This window comes from Trachurus japonicus, chromosome 16 (genome assembly GCF_045865225.1).
Source record: "Trachurus japonicus isolate A0001 chromosome 16, Traja_1.0".
NCBI lineage: Eukaryota > Metazoa > Chordata > Actinopteri > Carangiformes > Carangidae > Trachurus > Trachurus japonicus.
Genome location: NC_140922.1, coordinates 35337752 through 35360402, shown reverse-complemented (window position 1 = coordinate 35360402; position 22651 = coordinate 35337752). Strand labels below are relative to the sequence as shown.

At 43.3% G+C, this 22651-nt stretch overlaps 1 protein-coding gene across 1 annotated transcript in view; it reads right to left on the bottom strand.

Moving 5' to 3' along the window:
- Window positions 1–373: 373 nt before the first annotated feature.
- The window catches only part of nek11 (NIMA-related kinase 11), a 57038-nt gene continuing 34760 nt past the window's right edge, over window positions 374–22651 (bottom strand). Inside the window, exons 13-15 of the mRNA XM_085803255.1 lie at window positions 15153–15213; window positions 8386–8488; window positions 374–661 (exon numbers count right to left, since the gene is read on the bottom strand). Coding sequence (XP_085659381.1) covers window positions 409–661; window positions 8386–8488; window positions 15153–15213 — 417 coding nt within the window. The 3' untranslated portion in view covers window positions 374–408. The remainder of the gene's footprint in view (window positions 662–8385; window positions 8489–15152; window positions 15214–22651) is intronic.

Genomic DNA, 22651 nt, shown 5'->3' with positions numbered 1-22651 from the left:
TTCAAATTTAACTCGTTATCTCCTGTCTTTTTGGACGAAGAAAAGTGAGCTCCGTTATCAACCATCATATGGACATGCACTGCTACGCCGAGACCCCTTGTAACTCAGAGAAGCCACGGAGGACTCTGAAACTTCTCCCAGCCCTTAGTCCACATGAGGGGGAGGAGATAATGAGTGAAGTTTGAATTTTGGGTGAACTATCCCTTTAAGTCAGAAAGAAATTACTCTGAAAAACTGAAAAATAAAGAACTCTGATTCCTCATTAACTACTGTAATTTTGTGTACCTTATTGTAAAGTGTTACCAAAAAATGTATTACAAACAGAAAAACAGAGCGTTTTCTTTTTTTATCTCAAGTGAATGCAATATGTTCTCTGATCAGCTGTTTAAATAAAGTTTTGTTGAATGTTCAGACCGGCGGTTCATCGTCGTCCTGCGGTTGTTTCTTCAGTTTCTTCAGCTCATCCTCATAGAACAGCAGCTGATCCACCTGCAGACAGACGTCATCTTCATCTCCCAGACGCCTCAGGGCCTCCTCCTCCTCCTCCTCCTCCTCCTCCTCCTCTTCCTCACCATCCTGATGCCGCCGCTGCCGCCTGTCCTCCTTCAGGTTCTCATACAGCTGCTGGAAAGCGTCGGAGCCGAGGCGACGCCTGAGAGACCTGCAGGGACCAGACTCAGGTTTAAAGAGGAACTGAGCAGCATTTCTCCCGTGGCCATGCTACATTTTTACCTTAAAGGATAATTACCGTTTTTATTACAATCTGGACCTTATTTCTAGCATAAAATCCGATCATTTCCTCCCCCAGATAACTTTGGTGTCATTCCAAGTGGTTGTGATGAAATGAGCTCCAGCCGAGAGGCGCGTATATCCGTATAATGGAGTCTACAGGGCAGCAGAATGCAGCCTCTAAATAACACATTATCTGCAGAGAAACTCCTTCATTTCACCAAGATTTAGTTCTGATAGGCTAGTGCTATTCCCCTCTGAGTCCGGGGTTAGCTGTTATCAACATCCGGGGTCTGTAGGTTGACCTACTGACCTCTGACCTGGATGATGTCATCTCTGAACGCCGCCCGGCTCATTCTGATAATAATCATTCTGCTTCGGCATTCGGGTCCATTTTTAGCGCAACTGGAGGTTAGTTGGTCAACCTACAGAGATGACATCATCCAGGTCAGAGGTCAGTAGGTCAACCTACAGACCCCGGATGTTGATAACAGCTAACCCCGGACTCAGAGGGGAATAGCACTAGCCTATCAGAACTAAATATTGGTGAAATGAAGGAGTTTCTCTGCAGATAATGTGTTATTTAGAGGCTGCATTCTGCTGCCCTGTAGACTCCATTATACGGATATACACGGCTCTCGGCTGGAGCTCATTTCATCACAACCACTTGGAATGACACCAAAGTTATCTGGGGGAGGAAATGATCGGATTTTATGCTAGAAATAAGGTCCAGATTGTAAAAAACGGTAATTATCCTTTAATTAAAAAGCTCCAGAGTAGTTGTGGTTGTTAACCAATGACTTGTGACTTGTTAAAGTGACAACGGAGGCTCTCAGTCTTCACCTGGCGTCTCACGGCTGAAAACCAACCTTGCAATAGCTCTCGTCTCTGCTGCACCGTGACACAAACGTAATGCGCTCCGTAACCCGTAACCTTTTGTTCATTATGGTTAAGACAACACAATCACACACGCACCGTAACATCGTATATGTTATGTAACGTTATCCACCGCTCCGTTTATTGAGTTTTCACCTGCTTCGTTGTAAACAAATGCACATGGAGGAGAGGAGCGTAACCAAAAGAGCAGAAAAGCGAGCGGACTTGCATAGTTCCTCTTTAACTGTCATTGATGTACAAAGACTCTGTCACTTTAAATCAACCATTCATTCTCTCTGTTTATTATCTGCATTTGTCCTGAAGAGAGAAGAGACACAGAGACAAAGATAGAGACACAAACAGACAGAGGAACATGTAAATGTTTAGACCGACGTCTCTCTGTGTCTCTGTGTCTTCAGCTTCTAAATGAACTCCCATCGACTCTCAGCAGCAGCTCGACTGTTTGATCATGTGACCTGCTGAGATTCACGGGGGACCTGAGTGACAGCTCAGCAGGAAGGACGGCACCGAGTGTGTGTGTGTGTGTGTGTGTGTGTGTTGCATACATGTTCACAGCTCAGTGACATGACGAAGCCCAGTCTGAAACAGACCTTTAACACTCAGAGCAGCAGCGTCCCAGCGTCCCCTGAAGGCACCGTGATGTCGACTGTCACATGGACTCACAGTGTTACAGGTTCACAGGCAGGTAATTAGTGATGTCACCATTATAGACTTTCAATTATTTTACAACACTATGAATGTGTAAAACCAAATATAGTCCAAATCTAATTGCTTTACTAATTATATGAACAAAATATTAATATAGGACCAATTATTAATGCTGCTTCCACGTCCATTGAAATGCATTGCAGTTAGTCAGTTTTCATTCGTTTTTATGTTTTTTCTTGACATTTTAGTTTTCTTTAACATCTCTAACGTTAGCCTAACCTTTCTAGCTAGCATGCCCTAACTTACCTACAGTAAAAACGGCACATAAAATAAAAAGAGGAGTAAAGCAATATATTATATATAAGTATCAAAGATGTTCAATCAAGTTTGAAACAACGTTCAAAACACACACAGCCAGTATCACAACTAAGCATAAAGTCTGCTAGCTTAATGCTAACGTATAATGTAAAACTCCATAGACGAGCTAACAGAAATTAGCCCGTCGCTATCGGCGTTTCGCGGCAACCGACAGCCAGTAAAGCTAAATTAAGGCCCTTTTGGTGACTTCGAGATGATATTTAATCTTTCTGGCTCCAAAAATCATCAATTGCCTCCTGTGAAATGTCTCCTACTGTGACAGCTGTTGCCATAGCAACTGTCACCGAATGTTGACTGTTTGTCCGAGTGAGTGGAGGGGGCGGGGCTTAGCCATAGGTCAATTGACCTATGGCTAAGCCAAGGCTGGGCGACGGGGGGGATTTATTTTAACCTTTTCCCAAGCCACATCTCAACCAAGAGAAGTTTCTGCTCTGGATAAAGTTATGCAGTAGACCACAACACCAACTAAACCTGGATAAACTTAACAAGGATGTCTACATCTGTTCTAAGTTAAGTCAACAACGTATTTGAGGCAACATATTGTCAGAGATGTTTAGATGTTAGCCAGTATCACAACTAAGCATAAAGTCCGCTAGCTTAATGCTAACGTATAATGTAAAACTCCATAGACAGGCTAACAGAAATTAGCCCGTCGCTATCGGCGTTTCGTGGCAAGTTAAGTTTTGGTGACTTCCAGATGATATTTAATCTTTCTGTCTCCAAAAATCATCAACTGCCTCCTGTGAAATGTCTCCTATTGTGACAGCTGCCATAGCAACTGTCACCGAATGTTGACTGTTTGTTGTCCGAGTGAGTGGAGGGGGCGGGGCTTAGCCATAGGTTGGCCAATTGGTCAGAATAGACGCAGAACGAACGATGCAGAATAGACTCCGTTACACTCGCGTCCCTCAATGTGACATGTCCACTGTTCAAACACGGTGACCTCACATCGATAGGAAAACATGAATCTGTGTGTGTGTGTGTGTGTGTGTGTGTGTGTGTGTGTGTGTGAGGTAAACATGACAGTTTGAGATATTCAGCAGCTTTGAGCTTTGACCTGCTGAATTTCTGAAGATGTTTTTTTTACTGTTTGACTCCATGTCACCTCCTCCTCCTCCTCCTCCTCCTCCCCCTCCTCCTCCTCCCTCCCCCTCTCCCCCCCCCCCCCCCCTCAGGGAGGCTGTGATTGGCAGGTCGGAGCTCAGAGCTGAGGTCGGTCCACTTCCTGTCTGCTGCTCCGTCACAGCAGGTGAACACTCCACTCTCTGTTTTCTCTGGTTTCTCTCGTTCCGTCTGATTCACTTTGTTTATGTTTCAGTGAAGGTGATTGATTGATTGATTGATTGATTGACAGGAAGTGGCTCAAGTCTTCATCACCTCTCTGAACTGTTCCTCCCTCGTCATCATCATCATCATCATCTCGACCCAAATCCCCTCAGAGGGAAACACTGATCTGATTGTCTCCTCCTCCTCTTCCTACTCCTCTTTCCTCTTCTTTCCTCTTCTTCTTCTTCCTCCTCCTCTCCCTCTTATTCCTCCTCCTCTTTCCTCTTCTTCTTCCTCCTCCTCCTTTTCTTCCTACTACTCTCTCCTCTTTCTCCTCCTCCTGTTTCTCCTCTTCCTCATCCTCCTTCCTCTTCCTCCTCATCTTTCCCCTTCTTCCTTTTCTTCCTACTACTCTCTCCTCTTTCTCCTCCTCCTGTTTTTCCTCCTCCTCTCTCTCCCTCTCCCTCTTCCTCCTCTTCTTCCTCCTCCTTTTCTTACTACTCTCTCCTCTTTCTCATCCCCCTCCTCCTGTTTTTACTCTTCTTCCTCCTCCTCCTCTTCTCTTTTCCTCCCTCTTCCTTCTCTCTCTTCCTCCTCCTCCTGTTTTTCCTCCTCTTCATACTCCTCTCTCCTCATCTTCCTCTTCTACCTCCTCCTCTTCCTCCTCCTCCACCTCTTCTTTTTCCTCCTCCTGTTCCTCCTCTACCTCCCCCTCTTTCCTCATCTTCTTCCTCCTCTTCCTTTTCTTCCTACTACTCTCTCCTCTTTTTCCTCCTCCTCCTCCTGTTTCTCCTCTTCTTCCTCCTCCTCCTCCACTTCTTATTCTTCCTCCTCCTCTCTTTTCCTGTTCTTCTCTCTACCTCCTCCTCCTCTTCCTACTCCTTTTTCCTCTTCTTCTTCTTCCTCCTCATCCTTTTCTTCCTACTACTCCACCTGTTTCTCGTCATCCTCCACTTCTTCTTCTTCTTCCTCTTTCTTTCTCCTCCTCCTCTCTCCTCCTCTTCCTCCTCCTCTCTCCTCCTCTTCTTCTCTTTTCCTCCCTCTTCCTCCTCTTCTTCTCTTTTCCTCCCTCTTCCTCCTCCTCTTCTTCCTCTTCCTCCTCTACTTTGATAGCTGACAGACTTTAGTTCTCACACAGAGAAACTTTTAAGTGTGTGTCGGTGTGTGATGCTGTTGCCGCGGTGACGAGCTGACCCCAATCAGAGGGGTGATCCCCCCGCCATCTGTCCAATCAGACGAGCCCCACCCGGCCCGTCGCCCGTCGTCCAATCAGCAGCCGCTCTGAGGCGTCGCGAGGCGTTCCCCACAGATCGGCTGTCGGACCTCTGTGATTCAAACATCCAGCCGCTGAATTATTCATGAGGACGCCGTCGCTATGCCGACGACGACACATCGTTGTGTCTTCACAGGAAAACTTCACACACACACACACACGGAGTTCATTCACTATTCAGAGTCGGTGCTGAAGTCAGTGATTCAGCGGAGACGAACCTCCGCTGCCACGGCGACGTTAAATCAGCCGCAGCTCATTTGCATATCTGCAAACTGTGAATGTGAAATGTTTCTGAGACTGAGCTGCTGTTTCTGAACGCAGCTTCACCCTTTAAAAACATCTGGACTGTTGGAACGTGACTGTAAAACAAAGGTGGACGATACAAACAGCTACAACATCTGGACTAGGGATGTCACGATTACTTGTTTTCACAATTAATCGCGGTATTAAACGCCACAATTAATTAATCGTAAAGATTACTAAATACCATAACTTTCCCAAAAAGATGATGTCGGAACCTAATCGGCAGATGTGCGCAAAAATAAAGGTAAATGCACAGATACAGGTCCATTTAACTAACGTAACATTGAATTGGTAGGAATTTAAATGTTAGCGTGTCATTTATAATTTAAAAAAAAAGCAAAACAAAACAAAAAACGATGAAAATAAACGCAAACATTTGGTATAGATAACAATTTATGATCTGAATATGGAAATTAAGAATTGGTCATACTATATTAATAGATACTTGAAATATTTTGTGTAAACAATGAGTAATGTAATTATATTTTGACTATATTTTATTTTACACATTCATAGTGTTGTGAAATGAATTAGTGCATAATAATCATGATAATTGTAGTACCGTGATTATTTCTCTGACAATAATCGTACCAAGAAAATTTATAATCGTGACATCCCTAATCTGGACTGTTTGAATGCGACTGTAAACGAAGGTGGACGAGTGAGCTGTTACACCACAAACAGCCATGTTGGCAGCGTTTGACTCCGCCCCCTTTCTCCCAGATAATACAGTAATGGGAAAAAGAGGCGGAGCCTGTAAAGAAAGGAAAATGTATGAGTCAGTCCTATAGACACAAAATTTCTGTTCATCAGTTTCGTTACGCTACACGTCCGTTCGTTGTTCCCGACGTTCACGATCCGACTCGATGTATCGACCACGACAAAATCGTGTTGTTTGATCCAGCCTTTAGTGTAGTTTCCCGACCGTCAGCAGCACCTGAACGCCTCATATCAGCTCTACAGACTCAGGGCGCTTTCACACCAACAGCAGTCGGTGCGCACTAAACGGTCCATTTGAACCAAAAGCTCTTAGGGGCCGTCCACACGAACGCGGGTATTTTTGAAACCGTGTGTTTCTCTGCACTAAAATGGCCTTCCTGTTAGGAGTGACATCGCCACCTACTGCTTTGGCATGCACATGACATTGTTTGAGGCGGATTTTGCGGTCTCATGTGGACGGAGATATTTTTTATCACACCGGTGGTGTGGACGCAAATTTTTTTTAAACCCGGGGCAATAAAAGTTTGGTTTCAAAAATACCCGTGTTGGTGTGGACTAGGCCTTAGTTAGGTTCGTTTTCGTTGGTGTGAAAGCATCAATTGCACTCGGGTGGCACTAAATCAAGCGGACCGAGACCTCTGAAAAGGGGTTAGGGGTCTCGGTCCGCTTTCCAGTGAGAACGTGAACCTGGACCAACTCAGGTCGACCGGTGTATTTTCAATGAAACGTGTGGTGTGTTTGGGCCACAGTCTCTCACGGGAAAAAAGAAACCGTGTTTCACCATCTATCATCTCTGCCAGTCTGCCCCTCCACCTGCCGTCTCTCTCACGTGCGGTCACACCGCGCGCACACACACACACACACACACACACAACCACACAGAGAGAGAGAGAGAGAGATCGCCCTTGGCCGCTAATAAACGGTACATCTATGAGCTGTATCGCGCTAATTGTACAGTGTTCTACAGCAGCGGTACTCAATAGGCGGCCCGCGGGCCGCATCCGGCCCGCCGAACCTTCCAATCAGGCCCGCGACTGAGTTCTACTAATTTACATATTACTGTATACTGTATTTCTCGGGCTCCGTGCGCCTGTAAGTCAATGCGCTGGGACATGGAAACACGTGCGGAGCGTTTGTGTGTGCCTGTGAGGCGCTGCACTGGGATACAGAAACGCTGACGAACCCAAATCACCATGCGCGAGTGTTTGGGGAGCGGGCTGGACTGCAGGGTTTTCCCTGCCTGTCTGCAGAGACCGTGGGTGATTTTCACCGCCGTCTTGGTTCAACTGTGTGTGCATCATACATGGGGGGCCGTTCAGATGAAGCGTCTTTTGCGCGCGCTCAAACCCATTCAATGTAGCCGCGCGTCATGCACGCTCACAACTCAAAAGCCGTAGCCGCGCGCATTTGATGAGACGCGATTGTTTTTTCGTGCACATCTGCGGCGTACAGCTGCACGACCTGCTTCTCCCCCAGTGTTGTGTCCCGGTTCCCTCGGCCTGTGTCTCTCCTACTGTTTCCCACTGAGCTCTGCCTCGTTTGACAGGTGAAGGAAGCCTGTGTGTGGAAAGACGTCGCCTCCGAGATGTAGAATGTGTATTATAGAAGAGAAACACACATTTCAGGACCAATGACTTGTATCCTCAGAACAGAGTCAGACATGTCCTGTGATGGTCAGGTCATATCATATTTAAGCTGAAAATCACAGGGCATGTCTGAGGATACAAGTCAGCAGTGTAAAACTCCAGCATGATATGTAATGATGATATGATAATGTTAAGACATTTACAAAACACCGTGAAGTGTATAAATAAAAATTATGTGCTTACAAGTAAAATAAACATATTTAAATTATTAGACGAAAAAGGTGAATTTAATTTCAATCTAGGCCTATTTGAATGTTCGGCCCCCAAGGTGTCTGTTAAGAAAAATTCTGGCCCTTCGACAAATGTATTTGAGTACCCCTGTTCTACAGTGTTGTCTCCATTGTGAAAGTCCAAATTGGTGCTTATTTCTACCAGAAGATGAGGAAACGTCATTCAGACCAGTTTTAGTTGGTTTTCCTGTGTGAACGCTCCGCTCCACTCTGCAGTCTGTAGTCACAATGTAACAGTTTTACTGGTGCGGAGCAAATAATCCAACTAGCGGTGTGAAAGCGCCCTCAGACTCACTCTCTCAGGTTGTGGACTCTGGTCTCCAGGTTGGGGGTCGGGGGGGTCTGGGGGGTGGGGGGCCCCTGGAGGCCCTGAGGGGCCCCGGTTTCCTCCGGCCCTGCTGGGGGAAACACACAAACACATGATGACATCAGGCGGCTACACACGATGCGTTCAGGGACACCTAACTTAACTTCAGTTACTTGAACTGGTCTAAGAGTCTTAATGAGTCTCTTCTTTATAAAAACATCTGAGCTGTAACGAGCTCTGATTGGTGACGAGCTGATGACCTCACGATGACCTCACGATGATGTCACAGAGCTTCATGGACCAGAACCTCAACTGGACTCTTCATCTGCTTATTTTTTTCTTTTCACCTCCTCTTCCTCTTCTACTCTTCTTCCTCTTCCTCCTCCTCCTCCTCCTCCTCCTCCTTATCATCATCCTCTTCTACTCTTCTTCCTCCTCATCATCATCCTTCTCTTCTTCTTCCTCCTCCCCATCCTCCTCTTCCACGTACTCCTCCTCATCCCCCCTTCAGCTCTTCTTCTTCCTCCTTCTCCTCCTCCTCTTCTCCCCACCCCTTTCTTCTCCTCTTCTTCCTTTTCCTCCTCCTCATCATCACTCCTCCTCTTCTTCTTCCTCCTCCTCCTCCTCTTCCTCCTCCTCCTCCCACTCATAATCCCCCCACCTCCTCCTCTTCTTCCTCCTCCTCATCCCCCCTCCTTCTCCTCCTCTTTTCCCGCCTCTTCCTCCTCCTCTTCTTCCCTCTTCCTCCTCCTCATCATCACCCCTTCTACTCTTCTTCTTCCTCCTCCTCCCCATCCTCCTCTTCCTCCTACCCCTCCTAATCAAAGTTCAAAATCATTTATTAGTCTCCCGTGGGAGAAATTTCTCTCGGACAAGAGCAGGTTTCCAGATGAGTTCAGTTTGACATAAATATGTGTGTGTACAGGTGTGTGTGTGTGTGTGTGTGTGTACAGATGTGTGTGTGTGTGTACAGGTGTATGTGTGTGTGTGTGTGTGTGTGTGTACAGGTGTGTGTGAAGCTCCTGTTGTGTTTAAAACAAGTGGGGAAATCTGGGTTTAATTGGATTCGTTTTCATTCACACTCGAGTCGCTCGTTCATCTGACGTCCACTTCACTCTAATGAGCTAATGTCACAACAACCTGCGAGTGTGTGTGTGTGTGTAATGTGTGTAATGTGTATGTGTGTGTGCGTGTGTGTATGTGTGTGTGTGTGTATGCTGAGTGGAGGCGATAGTGAACGCACCACACCACCACCGTCACAGCCTGGGCCGAACGAAGCCTCGCTGTTTAAAAAAAAAAGAAAGAAAAAAAAAAAAGAGTCCAGGCCGCAACCATGGAAACCAGCAATAAGTGTGAACATACATGTAAAAATATGAGCATACATAGAACATGAGCGCATTCATGAATAAATACACTCACACACACACACACTCACACACACACACACGCTCTGGTCCCTAACCGGAGGTTTATCCGACAGGACGAAGCAGCTTCAGAGTTTCTATGAATTTAAATGTGGTCGTCTCCTCGGCAGCGGCAGCTTTCACTCTCAGGTGCATTTACATCCAGATGACACACGGATTAATCACCTGTTATCCCTCCTCCATCATGTCGCCTCTGTTGTCTTCGTCTATTAGTAAAACGCTGCGTTCGATTGCACTTGGAACTCGGAAAGATCAAGTTCCGACTTCCGAAATAAATGCGTTTCTTTGTCCTCGGAAAACATGGCCGACCACAGTAAGGTGATGTGTGTTTGGATCAGAAAGTACTGCTGGGGAAGTACATCAGCTACATAAAGGAGAGAGAGAAAGCGTGTTTTTTTTCCGTCCCTACTACAAACGCACACAGAACTTTTTAAATCACAAATTAAAGCAGAAGTAAGCGATATATTTGTGTTAATCTAAGTCTTAAAGGGATAGTTCAACATTTTGGCAAATTGGCCCATTGCCATAATCGCTATAGTCATAGCAGTAGGTTCATTACCTTTAATTGTAGGTGTAAGCTATTTTCAGTACAGCGGAGCGCAGCAGCTGGCTGCTCAGAGCTACACTATGGAGGCTAACGGAATTTCTTGGTTTCCCTCATTAAACTCATCAAATACAAAATCCCAAAACTCCACAGCGCTTTTGTAGACAAGTTGTGACCTGCACAACCACCACGCTATGAGATAATGACGGAACGATACGAAACGGAGCCGTTTTCGAGGTAAATACAGGGTAAATACGGAGACTGCTTGCTGAAAAACTGTCCCTGAACGCAACGCGCATCAGCGGTTTTGTATGAATTTACCTCGAAAACGGCTCCGTTTCGTATCGTTCCGTCATTATCTCATAGCGTGGTGGTTGTGCAGGTCACAACTTGTCTACAAAAGCGCTGTGGAGTTTTGGGATGTTGAATTTGATGAGTTTAATGAGGGAAACCAAGAAATTCCCTTAGCCTCCATAGCGTAGCTCTGAGCAGCCTGCTGCTGCGCTCCGCCGTACTGAAAATAGCTTACACCTACAATTAAAGGTAATGAACCTACTGCTATGACTATAGCGATTATGGCAATGGGCCAATTTGCCAAAATGTTGAACTATCCCTTTAAATAGTTGTATCTTCCCACAGCAATCACTTCTATAGAGTGTTTGGTCTGAAACACGGGTCTGTCAGTCACTCTGCTCTGCTCTGAGCCCAGGAGAAAACTTTCCTTGTATCCTACAAGTTTTATCCAATGAGGAGAGAGAACGGCATAAAGGGGCAGTCCTCTCTGTGTGTGCAGCCAAGGGATGCGCCTGAATGTGGTGACGTAGGGACGAGGACCAATAGATCCATGACGAGGGCGGGGGCTGCTAACTCCATCGGCTGACAAGACGTTATGGTGCGTTCAAGGTGTTTTTCCGACCTGTGAAGTGGTACCAGTTCGATCTGGTACGACTTCACGGGTCAGAAGTTACGAGTGGCCGTTATAGTGACTTTCACCGGTAAAACAGGTCAGAAAAACACGAGTGGGTTGCCTGGAACGCTACAAAGTCGTAAGTTGTGACTTGAAGCTGTAATTTACGATTTCAAAAGCCTGCCTGGAACGCAGCATTAGCCAAAACCACCGGATCGCTTACTTCTGCTTTAACAGAGTGGGAATGGAAGCACCACTGCAGAGTAATTCTACACTTTTAGAAAAATAAATCCTAAATTAAATACATAAAAACAAAAAATGCTAAAAACGACACATACCAGTAAAAGTTGAGGAGAAAGTGCAACGCCATGTTGCTTTGATGTAATTCCGACCAACTGCATCCTAAATAGGGAAATACAGAGACTGTTGATGAAAAACTGTCCCTGAAGGCAACGCGCATCAGCGGTTTTGCATGAATTTCCCTCTAAAACAACTCTGTGTGGTAACGTTGTGTTATTATCTCATAGCGTGGTGAATGTGCAGCTCACAACTTGTCCACCAGAGCGTAGTGGAGTTGTTGGATTGTGTATTTGATGAGTTTGATGATGAGGGAAACCAAAGAAATCCCATGAGCCTCCGTAGCGTAGCTCTGAGCAGCTCACGGCTCTGCTCCGCCGTTCTAAAAACAGCTTGCACCGACAATTAAAGGTAACGAACCTACTGCTACGACTATAGGGGTTATGGCAATGGGACAATTTGACAAAATGTTGAACTATCCCTTTATGTCACCTCTCTTGTCTTCATCTATTAATATAACGCTGCGTTCGATTGCAAAGATCCAGGACGGAAATTCCGACTTCCGAGGTAAATGCAATTCATTGTGCAACCTCGGAAAACATGGCCGACCACAGTAAGGTGATGTGTGTTTGGATGTCTCTCGAGCATCAAAAAGTACTTAAAGCTACATAAGGGAAAGGGAGAAACGTGCACAGGCCTTTTAAAATCAAAAAATAAAGGGATAGTTCACCCAAAATTCAAATTTCACAGTCTCAAATCTCGCACGATTTGCACAGTGCACAGTGCAGAGCAGTGAACTGAGACACTGGAAGCTTCCGCTACAAACAAGGTTAAAATATAGACTTATTTAATTTTTTTCGGGACAATTTCTCATGTTGGGGCTTCAATACAAGAGGGACATTACAGACGAGCAGCATGGAGGTATTTGGATGTTTTTTGGTGTGTCTTTTTGTTATGAAGACAGTTGGTGTCCATTTGCAACCGTTATATGGACATGCACTGCTACGCCGAGACCCCCTGTAACTCAGAGAAGCCACGGAGGACTCTGAAACTTCTCCCAGCCCTTAGTCCACATGAGGGGGAGGAGATAATGAGGGAAATTTGAATTCTGGGTGAACTATCACTTTAACAGAGTGGGAATGGAAACGCCACTGCAGAGTAATTCTACACTTATTGTAACATAAATGCGGAATTAGACAACACATAACAGTAAAAGTTGAGGAGAAAGTGCAAAAGTCGGATTCCCAAGTTCAAGGGTCGGTCTGTTGCACTTTTTCCGATTCTTTCCGAGTTCCAAGTGCTATCGAACGCAGCATTCGTACCTCCAACCAGGAGACCAACCCATAATATCTTGTTTACGACAGATAAGAGTGTTGGCAGGATGATGACATGTTTTTTTTAATCTCTTCCTGTTATTTATCTGCTGTAAAAATGAATCAGATTCAAAACAGATCCTGTGTAGCTGTGGATGATGATGAGAATATAAACATGAATAAATCAAATTGTGAATATAAACCGTTGTTCTGTGGTTCAGACGTCTGGTGTCTGTACGGTGACGGCGTCTGAGTGGAGCTGCTTCACAAGTCTGAGTTTTTCTGAGGTCAGTGAAGTGAAACGAACACGTTTCACTGTGACTGAACCAGGCCGAGGGAGACGAGGAGGAAGAGGAGGGGAGAGGAGGAAGAGGAGGGGGAGGAAGAGGAGACGAGTAAAACTGAAGAAGAGGAGGAGGAAGGACTGCAGGGATAAACGGTCTGTAACATTTGTTTGGGTGTTTTGCGAGGACGGAGTCATTAACACTAAAGCATTGTGGGAATTTTTATGTTGTAGAGTCTGGGTTTTTATTCTACGGTGGCCCCGAGGGCTCAACTCACTGCAGCTTCACAAAACACACAGAGATAAAAGATTAAAAAAAACATGCTACAAACTCAGAAAACAACTTGTGATTCTGGGGACACGATAAAGCTGAGGGACCAGTCTGGGGACACATTAAAAGGGATAGTTCACCCAAAATTGAAATTTCCCTCATGATCTCCTCCCCCTCATGTGGACTAAGGGCTGGGAGAAGTTTCAGAGTCCTCCGTGGCTTCTCTGAGTTACAGGGGGTCTCGGCGTAGCAGTGCATGTCCATATGACGGTTGCAAATGGATACCAACTGTCTTCGTAACAAAAAGACACACCAAAAAACATCCAAATACCTCCATGCTGCTCGTTTTGTAGCAGAAGCTCCTCTTCCTGGTTCGTCAAGAGGAGCTTCGAGGCGCTTCCGCTACAAAACAAGCTTGAATTATAGACTTATTTAATTTTTTCTGGACAATTTCACATTTCAGGGCTTCAATACAAGACGGATATTACATACGAGCAGCATGGAGGTATTTGGATGTTTTTTGGTGTGTCTTTTTTATCGGGGAAACCCCCCCACTCCGAACGGACAGACGGACGTAATCAGAAAGGAACTGGAGGCTGTGCAGTGCGCATTGATCCTTTTTTCCTTTTTGGGGTCAAACGGATCATGTGCATAATTAAAGCAGAAGTAAGTGATCCGGTGGTTTTGGCTAATGCTGCGTTCCAGGCAGGCTTTTGAAACCGTAAATTACAGCTTCATGTCACAACTTACGACTTTGTAGCGTTCCAGGCAACCCACTCGTGTTTCTCCGACCTGTTTTACCTGTGAAAGTCACTATAACGGCCACTCGTAACTTCTGACCCGTGAACTCGTACCAGATCCAACTGGTACCACTTCACAGGTCGGAAAAACACGAGTTACGAGTTTCCTTGAACGCACCATAACAGTCCTCGTCCCTACGTCACCACATTCAGGCGCATCCCTTGGCTGCACACACAGAGAGGACTGCCCCTTTATGCCGTTCTCTCTCCTCATTGGATAAAGGTTGTAGGATACAAGGAAAGTTTTCTCCTGGGCTCAGAGCAGAGCAGAGTGACTGACAGACCCGTGTTTCAGACCAAACACTCTATAGAAGTGATTGCTGTCGGAAGATACAACTATTTAAGACTTAGATTAACACAAAAATATCACTTACTTCTGCTTTAACTGCAAAACAAGCAAATACTTCATATTAATGACAATGTTCATTATGCTTCTAGCCTGTCTAGCCTTTACCTGGTCTTTTTACTAAACTTAACCAACTCCTTTCTTCATTGCCTAAACCCAACCAAAGCATCTCCCTCAGTCAGCTGTCAGCACGAGCGGCGGCTGCAGCAGCCTTGCGCCCCTGTGAGCTCAAGCCGGGTTCAGCCGTGCTCAAGCGGGGGGGGGGGCGTTGTTCTCTAACGCTGCAGCTTCTCCACAGAGGGAAGTCACGATGTCAACAGAGGAGTAAACTCAACCAGCTGGGTTCATCGTGTGAGTGTGAGAGAGATCGATGTTACAGCCTGAGTTTTAGTTTCATTTATTGACTGAGTGTAAACACATTGAACTCACTGCTGCCGACCCGCTGGGTGTGTGTGTGTGTGTGTGTGTGTGTGTGTGTGTGTGTGAGAGTGTATGTGTGTGTGTGTGTGTGTGTGTGTGAGAGAGTGTATGTGAGTGTGTGTGTGTGTGTGTGTGTGTGTTCAGACTCACCACTCAGTTCCTCTTCCAGAACTTTCTGCATGTGCTTCATCATGGCCTCCAGCTCACTGACCTGAGGACGACAGGACAGGGGGGTGACGTGCAGCAAACGGCCATGAGTCGGTCTCATGGATGCCACAACCACAGGAGGTCGGTTAGTGGAATGTGTGGAATCCTACAAATACCTCGGGACTATCATTGATTTTAAATTGAACTTTCAAGAAAACTGTGAAACTGTGTGTAAAAAACGACAACAGCGTTTTCACTGTCTGAGAAAACCAGAACTTTACCCTTCACTGGCCTCATCCTCATCCACATTCTCATCCTCATCTTCCTCATCATCATCATAATAGCCTGATGTTTACTTTACTGCATCCAAAATCACATTTATTAAGGATAAAAACAAAATTATGATGAATTATATGTTTTTGAACATTATATTTACACCTAAACACACACTACCATAGTCTCATAATGCAACATTGATTCCATAATGGTTCACTGTCGCCTCAAGGCAACATTGCAATTTTCTATAATGGTACGTTGTTGCTTTGGGGCAACAGGTGCATTTTTACAAGTTTCCACTATTTAATAAGTAAATAAATTGCATGGAACTATTAAAAATTAAACTTTACTAATCTATTAGTGTAAATATATTTTTTTCCAGATGAAAAAGGGCCAGGAAGTTACTGTATGTTTTCAGACCGTTTTAGTGGAGCAAAATGGCAAACCTGTTTCCTTTGAAAAAGTCTGCAGAAAAGGGTTTCAGTCTGGCTTCCTGGAGGTCATGTGATGAATTAAAGCATTGTTATTGGTTCTCTAAGGTCTCCTCTCTTTTTTAAAGTATTACAGCATTAAATGGGATGAATTGTGAAGATGTGAGAGGCCAAAAAGTGGTATGTTGCCTTTGGGCAACATGGTACCATAGAGGGTTAAATGATAGTTTACACCCTTTGCACAGTGAATTCCAGTTTCTTCCCTCTGGACGGCGGTTGTCAGTCCCAAACTGCAGAACAAAACGTTATAAAAACAGCTTTGTTCCAGCTGCAGTAACACTGGTAAACAAGCTGGAGTTTGCACAAAAGCTGCACAAGTCACTTTTCGGAGCATGATGGATCCCCTTTTTATCTCATTGCTTTTATTTATTTACATATTTACTCTTAACTTGTAGGAAATTTTGCTCTTGTTTTTAACTTTTCTTTTTTAAAACTATTTCAATGATGTGTTTTTAGTTTCATGTTTTTTACGTTTTATATTTATTTCATGAACTGCAGCACTTTCTGTCGAGTCCAATCTGTCTCTTGTTTTCTTTTTAAATGTCCTGTTTCTGATTTGATTGTTCGTTTTCTGTTGCTTGTTTAACTCTCGACTGCAAAACTAGTTTACCCTTGGGTATCAATAAAGTAACCTGAACCTGAAACCTGAGCCAATCAGAAGAGAGGAGGAGGCTCTGAGTCTGTCTTCTGATTGGCTGACTGTTTTCTAAAGTGATCCAATACAAAAAAGAGCAGATTTCAGAATAAAACAACTCAGAGAAACCAAATGCTGCAAAGTTCTTGTTGTTGGATGGTGTTGTCCAGGTGGTAAGGGGGCGGGGCTTTGTTGTGACATCACAAAGTGACAGGAAGTCCTGACGGCTGGTTTTAAGACTCAGTTTCTGAATACAGGCTGTGTGCATTTCTCTGTGGACTGAGGCTTTGATACTTTCACAGTATTAATATAGAACCTAGAGCTGCTTTATAATCACACTACACATGGACATCTACCTTTATACTGTATGGAGCTTTAACACAAACATCTACCTTTATACTGTATGGAGCTTTAACACAAACATCTACCTTTATACTGCATGGAGCTTTAATACAAACATCTACCTTTATACTGTATGGAGCTTTAATACAAACATCTACCTTTATACTGTATGGAGCTGTAATACAAACATCTACCTTTATACTGTATGGAGCTTTAATACAAACATCTACCTTTATACTGTATGGAGCTTTAATACAAACATCTACCTTTATACTGTATGGAGCTGTAATACAAACATCTACCTTTATACTGTATGGAGCTTTAATACAAACATCTACCTTTATACTGGATGGAGCTTTAATACAAACATCTACCTTTATACTGTATGGAGCTTTAACACAAACATCTACCTTTATTTGGAAGGAGCTTTAACACCTTTATACTGTGCATATCATTTATTTTTATCTATTTTTTTTTTCATTTTTATACTATTGCAAGTGTTTTTATATTGTATTTTTATGGTATTGCTTGTTTTGCACTGAAGGGGGGCTCTAATTTCGTTATACCGCGAGTATAATGACAAATAAAGGCATTCTGATTCTGTATGGAGCTTTAACACAAACATCTACCTCTATTTTGAAGGAGCTTTAACACAAACATCTACCTTTATACTGGATGGAGCTTTAACACAAACATCTACCTTTATTTTGAAGGAGCTTTAACAGTTGTTTATTCACTCTCAGCAGATGCACAGATTTCCATTTATCTGTGTCATTTCTCCTGCGTCATATAAAGCGACAGTTGCGGCTGCAGACATGAGAGGAACCATAATATATTTCCATCGTAATGTGAGCGACTGAGAGAAACTGATTCACTGCTTTCAATCAAACTCCCGTCGTTTTCCCACATGTGTGAGGCAGCCAGCGAACGCCTCGTCGGCCTCAGACTCTCAGACTCTCAGCGGAGGAGTTGATGGAGTCCTGAGGGGGGGAGGAGGAGGAGGAGGAGGTGCTGCTCCTCACCTGATTACAGACGGGGAGATGGAGCTGCTCCCGCTGAGACTCGACTCGACTCGACTGGACTGAACCGACTCTCTACATCACTCTGCTCCGCTCCACCAACAGGAAGTAGCTATTAGTTTTCATTGTGAGAGGGAATCAGCCGCAGCCGCCTGCTCGTCCTCATCCACCGGAATAACTGAGACTGATGAAGTCTGCTCTTCATCCCTCACACACACTCTCACAGCCTTCACCTCATCACACACACACACACACACACACACACACACATATACACACACACACAGTTTACCGCCTCAGGCTGCGTTCACAACGACCATCAGTCTCTCTCTAAAGACGCTCACCAGCAACGTACACTGACAAACTGTTATATTATATTATATTATATTATATTATATTATATTATATTATATTATATTATATTATATTATATTATATTATGATAAGACTTTTATTGGTGCCACCTGTGGGAAATTCAGAGTATTTAGAATTCACAGTAGCAAAGTACAGGATGCATAAAGAAGTAAGGAATAAAAGAATTTACTATGTGCAAAAATATAAATATATAAAAAACAAATATGTACTGTCATGTACAGAATATTATCTAAATAGAAACTGGGTGGTCATGAAAGAACAAGTAAAAGTACGGCTTGTATGAATGAGCGAGGTAAAAACACACAATAATAAACTATGCAGAATATAAATCTTTATAAATACAAGTGGGTGAGGTATATTATATTATATCATATCATATCATATCATATCATATCATATTATATTATATTATATTATATTATATTATGATAAGACTTTTATTGGTGCCACCTGTGGGAAATTCAGAGTATTTAGAATTCACAGTAGCAAAGAGTACAGGATGCGTAAAGAAGTAAGGAATAAAAAATAAAGAATTTACTTTGTGCAAAAATATAAATATATAAAAAAACAAATATATGTGATGTTATGTACAAAATATTATCTAAATAGAAACTGAGTGGTCATGAAAGAAGGCGGCTTGTATGAATGAGCAAGGTAAAAGTATTATATTTAATTATATTATATTATATTTTATAAAACGTAAAGGTGAAATCCGGCGATCTGATTGGTTGTTAACCGTGGTATATTGAGCATATACCACGGCTACTATTCTAAAGCCTTATCACAGCGTAGGCTATCACTCCGCCTCAGGCACGTATGACTGGTATGAATGGAAGTTGTTGTCATGTATCCATGACAACGGACTGTTGCAGTCCGTAGCAACAGACAGCTGATGTTTTTACAATGTTAAAAAATGTAGTAAAGTAGTGTAATTGACATGTTGAAGGTGAACTTTGACCTCCAGAGGGTTAACAATGGTAGAGGGGACTGAGCAGTGACAGAGCTACTTGGAGCTAACGTCTGGACAGCTGGGAACAGCTTTTTATTCTGCTGGAAGAAAACTACATGAAATTGATGCGTATTCCTCTTTCATATTGTCATTATTGGTAACCGTTTTATAAAAGCAATATATCACTCCAGGCCGTGGTCTATGCTCATTATACCACTCTAAGGGGGAACAACGCCCCTTAGAGTGGTAGAATGAGCATAGACCACGGCCTGGAGTGATATATTGCTTAAATATTACATCATATTATATTATATTATACTATATTATATTATATTATATTATATTATATTATAAGACATAAGACTTTTATTGATCCCACGTGTGGGACAGTAGCAACAGTAGCAAAGAGTACAGGAAGCGTAAAGAAGTAAGGAATAAAATATAAAGAATTTACTATGTACAAAAATATACATAGGCTATGTCTTATGTCTTATATAATATAATATAATATACCTCACCCACTTGCACTTCTATTCTGTATAATTTATTCTTGTGTACTTTTACCTTGCTCATTCATACAAGCCGTACTTTCACTTGTTCTTTCATGACCACCCAGTTTCTATTTAGATAATATTTTGTACATGACAGTACATATATTTGTGTTTTTACTTTTATTGATCCCACATTCACTTGGAACAGTAGGAAGGAGTAAGATGCATAAATAAGTAAGGAATAAAATATAAAGAATTTACTATACAAATATATGTACTGTCATGTAAAAAAATATTATTTAAATAGAAACTACATGTTGTCTGGTCAAAGATATTGCACAGTGTGGGTGATCATGAAAGAAGTAAAAGAAGTACAGTTTGTATGAATGAAGAAGGTAAAAAATACACAATAATAAAATATGCAGAAAATAAATCTTTATAAATACAACTGGGTGAAGTGAGGTATATTATATTATATTATAAGACTTTTATTGAACCCACATTCACTTGGGCCAGTAGCAAAGAGTAAGATGCATAAAGAAGTAAAGAATAAAATTATATTATATTATATTATATTACATCATATTATATTATATTATATTATATTATACTATATAGTTTGATTGGTGGCTGCTGAGCGACATCACAGTTCCAGATGAGTGTGTTTGTGTGTGTTTGTGATTTCAGATGACGTCTAAATATAAATGATATCAATATTTCCTGGCTGCTGCTCCGTGTGTGTGACTCTGGTGTTTCATGAATCAGCTGTTTGTGAGACTTCCTGTTCTGATCCCGTCAGCTGTGGACGTCTGAGGACAGATGGTCAGGAGGAGGTGAAGGAGGAGTGTGTGTGTGTGTGTGTGTGTGTGTGTGTGTGTGTGTGTGTGTGTGTGTGTCAGTGTGTTTCTGAGTCTCTCCATCCCCACTTTCCTTCTGTTTCTTCTCCTTCTTCTCGTCTCTTTCTGTCGATACGATCGGCTGAGACGATGAAGTCCATGAGTGGAGTTAAAGCTCTGGAACAATCTGGTCGTAGCACCTCCATGTTTCCTCAGTAGTTACTATTGACTGGCTTAAAGGAATAGTTCACCAAAAAATTTAATTCATTAGTGACATTAGTGCCTCCCCCTCATGCTGATGAATACTTTTACTACTTTTAATACTTTTTAGTTTTTTGTTCCTCAAAGTGCATCTGGAGACCCGGGAGGCCGGTTCCTATAACCAAAACTTTATATGAGAGTAATAGGGCCCCAAACAAAAACTAAGTTCATAAAACTACACAACAACCATTTAATATTCCTCCACACTGCTCGTCCACTGCAATCCAAGTGTCCTGAAGGGAGATAGTCCAGAGTTTACTGGAAACTACCTCATTTAGGACATTTTTACTGCCTCAACAGTCCTGGATTCTGGACTATCTCCCTTCAGGACACTTGGATTGCAGTGGACGAGCAGTGTGGAGGAATATTAAATGGTTGTTGTGTAGTTTTATGGATGTTTTTGTGTCGGGCCCTATTACTGTCATATGGCGCATTTCCACTAGCACGGCTCGGCTCGATACGGCTCGGCTCGGCACGGCTCGGCTCGGTTTGGTTGTGTTTCCATTACAACTGAGTATCACTAGTGCCGCCGTGACGTCATTTACACGGCGCCGAGCAACGCTCTAAACTCTGTAAATATATAACTTTAGCAACATTTGAAACATTTTCAGGCGAGAAAGTAGTCGTTTAGATCCCCAACGTGTTGAAAATCTGACTAAATACCAGCTGTTTACAATTTTGTTTCAACGAAGTCGGCGTTACTAAAGCTAGCCGTAGTGAGCAACGCACTTCCGGTTATTTTCACAAAATAAAATACCCGTTGCCTTTTATCATAAGGAAAGCCATTACGATAGAATTGGTGCTTTTACTTTGTAAACAGGAAGTGAACCTACCCTCGCTGTAGCTAGCTTTAAACCGCCGTTTTGACTGCTCTCGTCCCGTTAACGGCATTTAACCGTTCAATATGCCTTACCGGAGAGTCTTGCCAGCTCTGAGATCGGCCTGGTTCATTGTAAAACATTTATTTATTGATGTAAATGTGGTGTTTTCTGTGCGTACAGAACCCAAGGCAGTGCTGCTCTTCTGTCTAACCACAAACAAACTGCTGCTACAGCCACAATTGTTAGATTTAATCAATGAGACCAACATTTAAGAGTTTAACCAGCCGGTGGTAAACCTCTAAAAAGCCATCGGGGAAGTTAATTAGCGGTCTGTTCTCCTCGGGGTGACGGTGGTAGGCTGGCCGGCGGAGCACGTCAGGAGCCGGGCTGCTGCCTCTGTGATGTCGCGGTCGCTGCTCGGACCTGGAGCTTCACTTCTCCCAAAAACATCGGGGCAAACTTCTAAACAGCCGTCGTTTGGATAAACTAACCGCACATGGGGATCTAAACAGTTACTTTCTCGCATGAAAAAATATTAAAACTTAATAAAGTCACGTAATAACAGAGCCAGTCTAAATATTAGAAATTCTCTGGTAATAACAGCTTCAGCAGGAACATTTCTGTTGTCGGTCGTCGAGTGGTTATGACGCTTCCAGTGACGACACTCATCGGCCAATCAGTGGAAGGCAGTCGGCTGACGTCACGTTTTAGTAACGCTTCGGCTCGCTTGGAACCAGGGCTGAGGTGATACCAAAAGTGTACCTGGTTGCAGGTACTACGTGCTAGTGGAAACACGCAAATAGCGCGCCGAGCCGAGCCGTACCGAGCCGAGCCGTGCTAGTGGAAATGCGCCAATATAATGTTTTGGTTGGACTATACCTTTATATAGAATCACGTTACTAGAAAGAGATTAAAATCATTGACTAAAACTAGACGAAAATAGTCATGGGTTATTCTGACTGAAATGCTCAGACTTTTAGTCGACTGAAACTTGACTAGACCAGAAA